At 44.7% G+C, this 11,138-nt stretch overlaps 1 protein-coding gene across 3 annotated transcripts; it reads left to right on the top strand.

Moving 5' to 3' along the window:
- Nucleotides 1-1,802: 1,802 nt before the first annotated feature.
- On the top strand, nt 1,803-8,715 carry ENSA (endosulfine alpha). Of its 3 annotated transcripts, XM_067035391.1 has the most exons (5): nt 1,819-2,000; nt 2,504-2,671; nt 3,659-3,784; nt 5,095-5,261; nt 7,978-8,715. In XM_067035391.1, exons 1-5 carry the CDS (start codon nt 1,944-1,946, stop codon nt 7,991-7,993), a joined length of 534 nt encoding a protein of 177 aa, XP_066891492.1. In that variant the 5' UTR covers nt 1,819-1,943; the 3' UTR covers nt 7,994-8,715. The 3 variants fall into 3 exon arrangements, with proteins under 3 accessions (XP_058937019.1, XP_066891492.1, XP_066891494.1); XM_059081036.2 differs by lacking the exon at nt 2,504-2,671 and having other exon boundaries at nt 1,803-2,000; XM_067035393.1 differs by lacking the exon at nt 7,978-8,715 and having other exon boundaries at nt 5,095-5,265.
- Nucleotides 8,716-11,138: the final 2,423 nt, after the last annotated feature.

Below are 11,138 nucleotides of genomic sequence, written 5' to 3'. Positions count from 1 at the left end.
CTAAAATTTCAGCTATGGAGATCTCAGAGGTCATTTATCCTAAGTCTTCAATGCCTGGATATCTCCACCAAATGGCTCACTGGCTTTTAAAAAGTCAATGATTTCAAAACTGAGCACCTCATTTTCTGTCTGCTTCCAATTCCATTTCCACATCGACTCCTCTCCTTGAATTTGTTTCTACAAATAGTCACCTTGAGGCACATGGTCTCCTCATTCCCTATATTCAATCAGCTGCTAATCTAGTAGATTCCATTGCCACAGACTTTCTCAATTAGGTTCACTGTTTTCCATTCTAAACTATCACGTTTCTAGTTTAAATCCTAATTGTCTCCTACCCAGAGTATTGCAGTGGACTCCTGGCTAGACTGTCCACCCCCACTATCTTTCTGCTTGGAATTCTGAATGATTTTTATTTATTACCATTAGATTAATCTTCCTAATGAACAGTTCTGATCTGCCACTCTCTGGCCTAAAACCCTTAAATGTCTCCCCGGGATAACTAAATTATTCACTAGTTTCTTATCCTAGCATTCAGAGTCCTCCATGTTCTGGACTTAGTTCTATTTTTCTAGCCTTCATGCTGACCCCATCACCTAGAATACCCTTCCTTCACCTTTACCTGGCAAACTCCTAAATTCTTTAAAGCTGATTTCAAATACCCACCTCCATCACAAAGTCTTTTTTGTGTGTGGGGGACCCTAAACTGAATATGAACCTTCCTTTGAACCCCTATACCACTTTATTAATACTTTTACTTCAATGCTGACCAGATTTTGCCTTGTATGATAATAATCTGTGTATTCTATGCTTCTCAAACTTTTCCATTAGAAGTGTACCTAATTATACAGGAAAATGAACAGCCCCAAGGCTATCTGTCACAACAGGCTGCCTGGAAAATTAAAATTTAATATGAATTTTTCAGTGTTATTAGTATTAAGACTGTTTTAATATAAAAAATGTAGTGCTTTTTGACTAACACTCTAGGAAGACACTACACTCTACTTAATCTTGAGGATTTAAGGTACACCTGGCACACTGTGAAAACCCTCCCCCAAAGCCCACTAAACTTTACAAGCCCACTAAATTTTCTATGGCAGAGACTGCCTTACTACATATGTATCCCCTGTAAAGCTAAAACAGTACAGTCTTCAAATAGACGCTCAAAAAAATATTGTTGAACTGTGATTCAGGATACGTTAGCAAGTATTTACTAAATGTTTACCAGGTACCTAGACCTGTACTGTTTCAAGGAGCTCAAGTCTCCATGGGATGACTGTGAACAAGTAAAAAACTGTACATGAGTTAAATCATGAAACGTAAGCCATTTGTGTTCCGCAAGATGACTCAGTCTCTCCATTCCACACCCCAAGTGACACATTGGAATAGTGTGGAGTACCACGTTAAAGTCCACTCTGACTTCTTAATTGTTTTCTGGTGATTGATAATTTTCTGCTAACACTGCGCAAAGCTTAATCCTCTTCACCTGGAAATAAAAGGTTTCCATCATTTCGCTCTCCAATTTGAAGCTCAGCAAAGCCTCCTGGGCGCGGGGCGGTGGAGCCGAAGAATTCTGACCCCATCAAAGGAGCAAAAATGCCAGAGCTACCAGCACCACCCCCTCACATCCCCCAAGGGCTTCCAATTGGTCCTTGTGGGTCACTCTCTTTCCAGGTTGGCCTTCCAGCTTGCCCGTCGCCTCCCTAGAACCCACATTTTGCCAGCAACTATTGGTAGGTCGTTACGTCATTGCCCTATGTACCCCGCTCCCATTGGCTCCCATAGGAAGGGGCGGCCGCAACGTCACAGGCAAGAGCCGCCATTTTGACTGAGCAACCCTAGTGACAGGAGCCGAAGAAGCAGCGCAGGTTGTCCCGTTTCCCCTCCCCCTTCCCTTCTCCGGGTGACTTCCTGGGTCCCCTACACTCCACAGTCCCGGTCCCGCCATGTCCCAGAAACAAGAGGAGGAGAACCCTGCGGAGGAGACTGGCGAGGAGAAGCAGGTGAAATGGAGGGGGTGCGGTGGGCGAGCTGGGGGCGACCGTGATGGGGCGGGAGACGGTCTCCCACCAGCGCAGATTGGTCGCCATGGTCTCGGGCTCTGCAGGGGTTGGCCACTTCTTGCGTCATGCAGGGTGAGCTTCAATGCGGCCTGCTGCTTTGGCGCTGGTTAGCTGGGTGGATTGTCAATCAGTGCGGTTCTCTTCTTGATTGGCCAGTAGACCTACCGCTCAACTCATTGAAGCTGTGCTATAATTGGCCGAGCCTGGGCGCGGGGCGGGTGTTAAGAAAGACTGGGTGAATGAAAGGGGTTGGTGGTCCCGGGACGAGATGTGTGTTATTGGTTAGCAGGGGTAAGGTGACCCAACCGCTAAGCTGGGGCTCGCATTCTAAATCCCCAGAAAGATACAAGTCGAGGTGGAGACGTTTAAAAAGGACCAGCATTGGGGGAAGGGAGAAGAGTAATTATTATCATGGCTAGTTTAAGGCGGTAACTTTCTCAAAGAGACCTGTTTTGACCGCTGGAGATGGTCTGTTGCCCACCTTCAAAGAGGACCTTACAAAATTGAAGAGGACTAGAGTTCCAAACAGAATAATGGCGGATAAACCTAGAAAAGACGCCGACAGAGTCGTGACAAGAAAGACGCCTCCGTATTCCCCCCAGACTTCCAAGGTAGTGGGACTTGGTTAACCCGCAATTCTGTGATGGAAACACGCCACCCTCTTTGGGGGTTTGTATTTGACTTATAACGTTTAGTACTGAATTCGGGTTCATGAAATACACCTGGTGTTATGTCTGTGCCAGGTTTTCAAGGGAAGGGAATGTAATTCCACTAAAAAGAGCCACATATTGGCTTCATGTCCTTTTTTAAAAAGTCAGTAAAGAGAAGGGCAGCAGGGCCTACAAAAAGCAAGCAGAGGGTAACAGCAACAGTAAGAGCCCCCGCAAGCTAACTGACCTCTTGGCATGTTCCCCAAACTTCCATCACTAGGTAAGATGTTGATTTTTTGGCAAAGCTGGTAGGTAAATACTAGTGAACCTACTGTACCTTAATTTTCTTGAGGTTAAAAAGTATCATTTTAATCTCTTTACCTGTCACCTTCCTACTACAGTGTTTATGGAAGCAATGCTGTCCCATTACTAAGGTGGAGATGTCTGGAGATGGCTACATAGCTAGCCTCCTCCGTAGAGAGACTTATCTGCTGACTAGCTTAGGAGGGAACATCTCAGCAGTTATCCCCCTTGATTTCCCATTTGACCTGTACCGCGTTTTAGGGACAGCTAGGGAACTTTCCTACTAATTTTGTATCACCAGAAGCCCTGCTAGCCCTTTTCTCTGTCTTTCCTAGCTTCTGTTCTGAGTGAGGTATCGCTTGCTCTTTGAGTGTAGTATTGTGTTTAGGTGCAGGTCACTCACAGGTCACTGGGGTGGTTCCCTGGGTTTTGTGTGAGAAGCAACTTATCTTTTCTTCTCACAATACAGTCATCTTGAGCTTTAGGGATTTGAACAAAGGTCTAGCTTTATTTAAGAACAGAGTGGAAATAGCATGTTTACTAATGGGTAGACCTCCAGGAAAAGGTAATAGTATAAAAGTTATCAGATATTAGGAGCAGTTGCTTCTTAGTGTGTAATTTTGTTGGCCCTTTTGTTTCCTCCAGGACACACAGGAGAAAGAAGGTATGCTCCCTGAGAGAGCCGAGGAGGCAAAGCTAAAGGCCAAATATCCAAGCCTAGGACAAAAGCCTGGAGGCTCCGACTTCCTCATGAAGAGACTCCAGAAAGGGGTATGGGGCACAATCTCTTACCCTCTTATTTCGGAGCCAAAGGGAGCCTTAGGGATGAGATCTGTGGAAGTTCTACTGAACACCGATATGAAGGTTTTGTTGTGGGGCAGTAGTTGAGAAAAATTAGACACTTGTAAAAAGCAAGGCAGATATTGTAAACCCCTGAAATGGTATCAGTTATCTCCTGATTTCCCACATAGGATATTAAGGCTTAATGTAGGGGCATTTAGGTATGGGGTTGGGTGAGTGAGGGAAGGATGTTAGAGTCTGGAATGCTGACAGCCTCCAGACATTTGCCTGTTTGGATGGTGGGAGTTTTAGGATTGCACATTTAGGATTAGAGCTAAATTTTGGGGTGTGTCATTTCAGAAAAAGATCAGCCCATCTGTCCTACAGATTTCTTCAACTTGAAATGAATAGTAGATGTCTTTAGACCCTTTAAATTAGCACCAGCTATTAACTATGCTCCCTGAAGAGACTTATTTTTCCTGTCCAGAATGGTCCTTCTCCCAAGGCAGAGTCTTACCTTCATAGCCATCTAGCTCCTGATCAGGTTTCTCAGTCCTCAGAGTACTGAAAGCTGACTGAGGGATTGTATGTCATTAACCTGGAGTGTGTTTCTCTATGTGGATGAAATGGAGAGGGAAGCAGATCCCTGTGGAGAATCCCGGTTACTGAGTCTTAGTCACAGATGATGATGTGATGCTGATTTGCAGTTTACCTTGCTGTAAGCAAGGCAGGCGTGGGCAGGCTGTCAGAGCCATGGAACATGTGTGGGAGTGCTTGCAGTCAGAGGAAAGTACATTCTCATGAACAAGCCCAGTTTCTATTCATAGTCTGAGAGAAGAATTTTTAATTTTGAGGTTGTTAGCTTGAGGTTGATCTCCTGCTGATAGCCCCAGATCAACCCTTCTATGTATCTTATTCATTTCTGTTTCCCCAGCACCAAGCCTGATGGAGGCTAATAGGTCCTCATAAGCCTTAGTGAATAAAGTCAGTAATTTGGTTGAACCATCCTGTACTCATGGGGCTACAAAAGATGTGGGTATAGAGGATGTAGGAGCTATCTCTTAACTCCAAGAATAATACCCTAGCTGGGAAACTGCTTCCATACCTGAAAAAGTCAGAACACACTGGGGAGAAGACATAAGTAAATGTAATTAATGCTAAGCTCTGTATGCATGAGACTAATCCAAAAGAGACTTGAAAGGTCTGAGCGTGGATGAAGGTTTATAGTGGAAGTGAGTCTCCTTGTTTTTTGAGGAAGACCAGAGCTCCTCACTCACCTAAACCTCCCTCTTATCTCTTAGCAAAAGTACTTTGACTCAGGAGACTACAACATGGCCAAAGCCAAGATGAAGAATAAGCAGCTGCCAAGTGCAGGACCAGACAAGAACCTGGTGACTGGTGACCACATCCCCACCCCACAGGATCTGCCCCAGAGAAAGTCCTCACTCGTCACCAGCAAGCTTGCGGGGTAACCGGGGCCCCCTTCTGCTCCCCTTCCTCACCCACTGGACTTTTGTATATCATAGGCAGGGATGGAATGGGCATCTATATCTTATATCTTCTCAGCTTGCTAGCCAGAAATGACTGTGATTCTCCTGGGGGCTGCTGAGAAGGTAATGTGGGCTGAAGAGAGGCTCTGAGTTCATTTTTTTTGGATAAATTGAGATTTCCACACCCTCATGTAGCCCAGGTAGGGGCTCAGAAATAGGAGACTAGGATTGGATAATGCTGCAAACTCTCTTTTTCTTTTGTACAAGAAACTGGGGAGATGTGACTTCTCCTTTTGGAAGAGAATATCCCAAAATTGGTTAGGCTAGGCCTTGGGAATAATATGACACGTTTAACATCCCAAGGCTAACCTAACATGGTTGGGAAAGGTAGATTGAATGGGATCTGTTTTCTGTGCTTTAAGTGTTTTGTCCCTTGGGCTGCTACTGCTTCATGTTTCCATTATGGCAGGTTTAGAGAAGCCTCAAAAAGAAAAACTGATTTGCTTGCCTAAAACTATAATGCTCACTTAACTTCCTTTACTCAGTCAGTGTCTTTTATAGTTTGCCCTGGTTCTTAAATAATGTAAAGATTGGAGGATATAATTCACATAAAATGGGTACCTTCTCTCTCTCTTCCAGCATGTTGCTTTTTGAAAGTATCATGGGATAGTGGAAAGAACACTGGGTTAAGAGTCAAGATATCTGGGTTCTAGTTCCACTCAGTCTAGGCAGAATTGACATGTAACCTTGGTCAAGTCATTTAACCTCTCTGGATTTCTATTTCCTCATCTGTAAAACAGTTGAATATAGATAAGATTGATTCTCATTCTAAAATCCTGAAAAAAAACTGTGCTCTTCATTGTAAAACCAAAAGTGAGGAGGGCCCATAGGTGAGCCTACAGAGGGGAACTATTTGAAGACTACATAGGGAGAGAAGTTGAGGTTTGAGGGTTATAAATTCAGGCAAGAGGGCCTCATAAGTATCATGGTCTTGAGGGTCAAGAAAAAAAATTCTAAGAAGCTAGCCATGAAAGCTCTTGCCTCTGCCCTCACCTGCTTTCCTACAGTCTGGGCCCTTGCTGCTAAAAAGCTGCTCTGGCAGCCAAGCAGTGGGCCTGAAGAAACATGCTCAGTCATGCACATTTGCAGTCCCATATTTCAGATGTTATCAGCTGCCAGGTGTATTGTTAGGGAGACAAGAAGAAAAAGGATGAACTGAGTAAGCCTCCAGGGCTTAGTGCTACTTCAGGGCTGGAGCAGCAGGTTCTCAGGAGATGAATCACCTTGGAGGAAGCTGGGGAAGGTGGTTAGGGAGAAAGAGAAGGAGCACTGAGAAACCTCTGCCTTCCTAGAGCTCAGTAACCCAGCTCCTGTGCTCTGAGAAGTAGCAATGCTGGTGGAGGAAAGGGGCTGCAGCTGGCCAGAATCATCAATCTAGTTATCACTAGCTTGGCCTGAATGTTACTGAATGCAGCCTGCTAGTTATCACAGAGAGAGCAGGGTGAGAACTAGCTGTTCAGGAGGGGAAGATTCTATAATCCTCTCTTGCCCCCTCAGCTCACCAGTTCTGATGTACCACACATCTGGCCTCATGAGAACGACTGATGAACTTGCTAATGCATGTGTGCGTCTCTACTTCTTTCCTGACCAGCCATTCACTTTTCAGGCCATCATTCAGATTGGATAGGAAAAAGTTGATGAGGAGGGAATGGAGAGAGCAGGATCCTGTGATTCCCTGGCCCCCAAACTCCTTGGCTGTCACTTGTAATTGTATATAATTTTTGTGTTTCTTGCTCCATTTCCTCATGCTGTCTTCCTTAGTCTAAAGTCCATGTGGGAAGGGGAAAATGCTGAACATCCTTGTATAGTTTCCTCAACTGTCCCAGACATGTTGTACATAGATATGTCATGTTATTATATATATAAATATATATATAATTTTGTACGTTTTCTTCATCTCCGATCTTCTCAAATTTTGTATTCTTTTCTGTCTGAGCTGCTTTCTCTATCGGTCAGTATGACTCCTCAAGACTGAGGCCACAGTGAGTCTGGTTTTTAGGAAGGAATAGAAGAAATAGGGAAATCAGAAAAACTGTTGGTCTCTCTCTCCACCTGGTCATCTTCAAGGCTAAGAAAACAAAGAAGCAAGCTACGTTCTTTATATGCCACCTGTTTCCACAGTGTGAAGTACATAGCTTCCATGGCAAAGAAGGGTCATTTCAAAATCCAAATCCAAATTGCTTTGATTAAACCTAGATTATTAACTCCACTCAAAACAACATGTGTGTTGTCTGGCCCTGACCTCCGTGCAGTTACCACCTGATCACTGTGTGCCTCCAGTCCGTCTCTGCTGCTGCAAGTGGCTCTGGCCATGCCTCTGAAACCAAGCCTGCTCTGAGCCAGGCAGTTTACACCCCTGAAAACCTCCAGTGATTTTGATCTTGTCTAAAGAATTTTTTTGTTTTTGTTTTCATGGGTAACTCCAAAAAGACAGAACATTTTGTTTTGAAGATGGGAAAATTCTGAAATTCTCTTGTTTTTAAACAACTCACTGGATAGGATTGAGACATGTGCCAGGTAGCCCTAATGATTGTTAAGTGTGGAAGAGTGATGGGGTAGAGACTGGGGTGGAACTTAGGGTTCTTTCCCTTACTGCTTGACAGTGTTTTCTTTTTCTTCTGTGTTCATCTGCAGTGGCCAAGTTGAATGATGCTGCCCGGGGCTCCTCCAGATCCTGAGACGCTGCCCCCCTGGGTCCTGTGCTGGCTCCTGCCCCTCCCTGCTTTTGCAGCCAGGGGTCAGGAGGTGGCTCGGGCGCGGGCTGGAGAGGCAGAAGCCCCTGCCCGTCGGTGTCCCAGCGCATGGAGCCCCTTGGGCTGAGCACCAAGACCTTGAACCTTTTTTGTTTTTCCGTTTTTTCCAAATAATTGTTGGGAGACATCTCAGTGAAATCCTGGGGGTGGGGTGGGGGGTTGGGAGGGTGGGGCGGGAGATTTGGGGGAATATGAATTAGGGCTTGGAGTTGATAAAAACATTCTTGACTATCCTCCTTAACCATGTGGCTGGTGTGGGGTGGGTGTGAGGAGGAGGAAGTAAAATGGACAAAAGATAAGAGGCTCTAATTCAGCTCTGTAGAAGAATGCCTTGTTTGCTTGGATGTGGCTGGGGACCTGGTATCAGATAAAAGAAACTGACCGTCTAAATATGAAAGATGCAGACAGCTCCTCTGGTTCTGCAGAGCAAGCTGAGAACTCAATTATTCATTTAAAAAAAAAAAAGTGCTGTCCTTGAAATAGATTTGCTGCGGGAAGAAGGGCAGTGAGTGTGGGAGAAGGGGGCCATGAGCGTGGGGAGCCCCACAGAGCCCAGGGGACTTTTTCAGTTTGAAATAAAAAACAAAAGAAGACCCACAAAAGAAACCCAACCCAGAAATACTCTGAAGCAGTTGGTGTGTTTTATTGGGGTTTGGGGAAAGGGAAGAAAACAAGACACCATTCAAGGGGAGAAGCCAGTGTGGGGCCCTAAGTTTCTAAGGAACAGGGGCCCTTCATGTGGGATGTGTCTGGGTTCCCCGTTTCCCTAATTTACGGAGAGGGAGCAGGGCCGTTGGCATATAGACCAGGACTTCTGACTCCTGTCCAAGCTACTGTTTGTAGCTAATGCAGAAGATGCAGCCACCTCAGGTTTTGACTCACAAAATAAGGGGTTTGGTTTATCGACACCTAAAACTCAGTACAGGCTAAGCAAAAAAGGAATCCTGCTCTTCCTTTTCCCTTTCAGTCTTCCATTCCTTCACAAGTTCTCATGTCTGTGAAGGAGAAATGTGACCTCTAGTAATAAGCCAAAAGGAACTCAAGCCTTTCTGCTAGTGGCCAGCAGGGGGCAGAGTCACTTCTCTCCTCATGATGTCCTACCCATCACTGGAATCCTGCCACTGAAAAAAGTTTAAAACTACTTGTGAGTGTAATATACAAAAGAAATGTTACCCAAGGAGAAACAAACTCACTTGTCTCCTCTCACATTCACACCAGTCCTACCATGTGTGAAGACTGAAACTTGCCCATTTGCCCAAGTTTGATTAGGAGAATTTATCATGGTATTTTCCCAAATGTGATTGGCCTCTCAAATGAGTATGCGTCAAGGAAGATAAACAGGGTCCAGGAGACATAGATATTCCATAGAAATCTCTATCATATTGAGGGGGAGGAGTACTTCTAAACTAGAGAAGGAATGTTCTCAGTATCTAACTCATTCTCTCTTCTTAATCAGAAACTTTCCAAATAAGTTTTCAGCTCCTCGGGATGTTACACTGACTTGCTCTCTCCTGATTTAGCCAGGGGATTGTGATGCCTCCTAACCATCAGCCTTTCTGAACAGCATGCTAGACACTAAGTGAGCCAGGTGGTTTGGAGGAATGTATTAAAGGCATTCCCTACCTTTGTGGGGTTTATTGTCTAACTGGAAGAAAATATATGAAAAAGTTCATATATTTCAAAAGGTATACACTATCTTTTTTTATATATACAGAGAACATTTTAAATTTTTACTTAGTGATTAGAGCCATTTTTCTCTGGTCTCCACGTTTCGGGGTTGTTTTTAGATACTTCTTCATTTCTTTTTTTTTTTTGGTCACACGGCACATGGGATCTTAGTTCCCCGACCAGGGATCAAACCCACACCCCCTGCATTGGAAACACAGAGTCTTAACCACTGGACTGCCAGGGACTTCCCTAAACTTTATATCTTAAAGCTAAGAGATATATGAATGTTTATTGTGGTGGGGTTTCTGAGCCTTCTCATCCTTATTTCCCTTAAACCAGTCCCATGACTTCTTTTTGAGCATGTTGTCCCTAGTTTTATGTTTGCCAGGTGGCTACAGCTGGGGAATGAGCCCAGCAAGTCTCAAGATGTGGAATCATCTAGTTAGTGCAGTTTCATTTAATATACAGGTAACGGAAGTTGACATAAAGAAATAAGTTACTTACAAGGTGGCAGTGCTAGTTTACTGAAGAGCTTGAGTTAATATCTAGGCTTTTATATGATTTTTCCATTATTCTTGGCTTCCCTGGCCCTTAGGTTTAAGCATAGCATCAGGGATCCTGGGGTGCCAAATGTTTGTTCCTATTTCTGTTTCAGTTTAAAACTTGCCATTCCTTTTCCTTCACTCCCATACTATAGGGCTAGGCAGTCAAGGAAGACTGATTTTGCAGTGCTTCAAATGGCTGTTCCTGCCCATTATTTTAGCTTGGTGTTTTCTAAAATCTTTATTCCAAAGAGTGGATTCAAGGGTTCTTCTACTCCTCCAACATGGTTGAGTGATAATTGTGCTGACAAGCCTCTCAGTTGAGCCATCTGATATACAGGGTGGCAGGGATGAAGTCACCATTATTATTGTCCAGCAGCATTTATTTTAAGCTGTTGTGGCCCTAGCATGGAAAACACAGGCAAAAGAAAAATAGCCCGGAGCATTGCCATTGACGATCTCTACAGTCAGACAGCGGCACCCACACTAGCAGCCCTTGTGTGTATAGTGCCCTCTACTGGGCCTTGAGGGAGGTTAACAAGGAAAGGGAATATCTCTTCCCTTGGAAGCAAAGACATGACAGTGGCATACAAATAAAAGCAAATTAATGTAAGATCCCGAGTGGCGGGAATTTCCCTGGTGGCTCAGTGGGTGAGACTCCGTGCTCCCAAGGCAGGGGGCCCAGGTTCGATCCCTGGTCAGGGAACTAGATCCCACATGCATGCCGCAACTAAGAGTTTGCATGCTGCAACTAAGGAGCCGGTGAGCCGCAACTAAGGAGCCTGCCTCCGGCAACTAAGACCCGGTGCAACCAAATAAATAAGATCGCGTG

This window comes from Kogia breviceps, chromosome 1, assembly GCF_026419965.1.
Source record: "Kogia breviceps isolate mKogBre1 chromosome 1, mKogBre1 haplotype 1, whole genome shotgun sequence".
Lineage (NCBI taxonomy): Eukaryota > Metazoa > Chordata > Mammalia > Artiodactyla > Physeteridae > Kogia > Kogia breviceps.
Note: the sequence above shows the minus strand (reverse complement) of the source record. Positions and strands in the feature narration are given on the sequence as shown.

Bases quoted from the DNA above. Each gene is read 5' to 3' on its own strand.
- ENSA (XM_067035391.1), top strand. From the start codon at position 1,944: ATGTCCCAGAAACAAGAGGAGGAGAACCCTGCGGAGGAGACTGGCGAG. The intron at 2,672-3,658 runs GTAGTGGGACTT...TGTTTCCTCCAG, and splicing joins ATTCCCCCCAGACTTCCAAG to GACACACAGGAGAAAGAAGG. The intron at 3,785-5,094 runs GTATGGGGCACA...CTTATCTCTTAG, and splicing joins TGAAGAGACTCCAGAAAGGG to CAAAAGTACTTTGACTCAGG.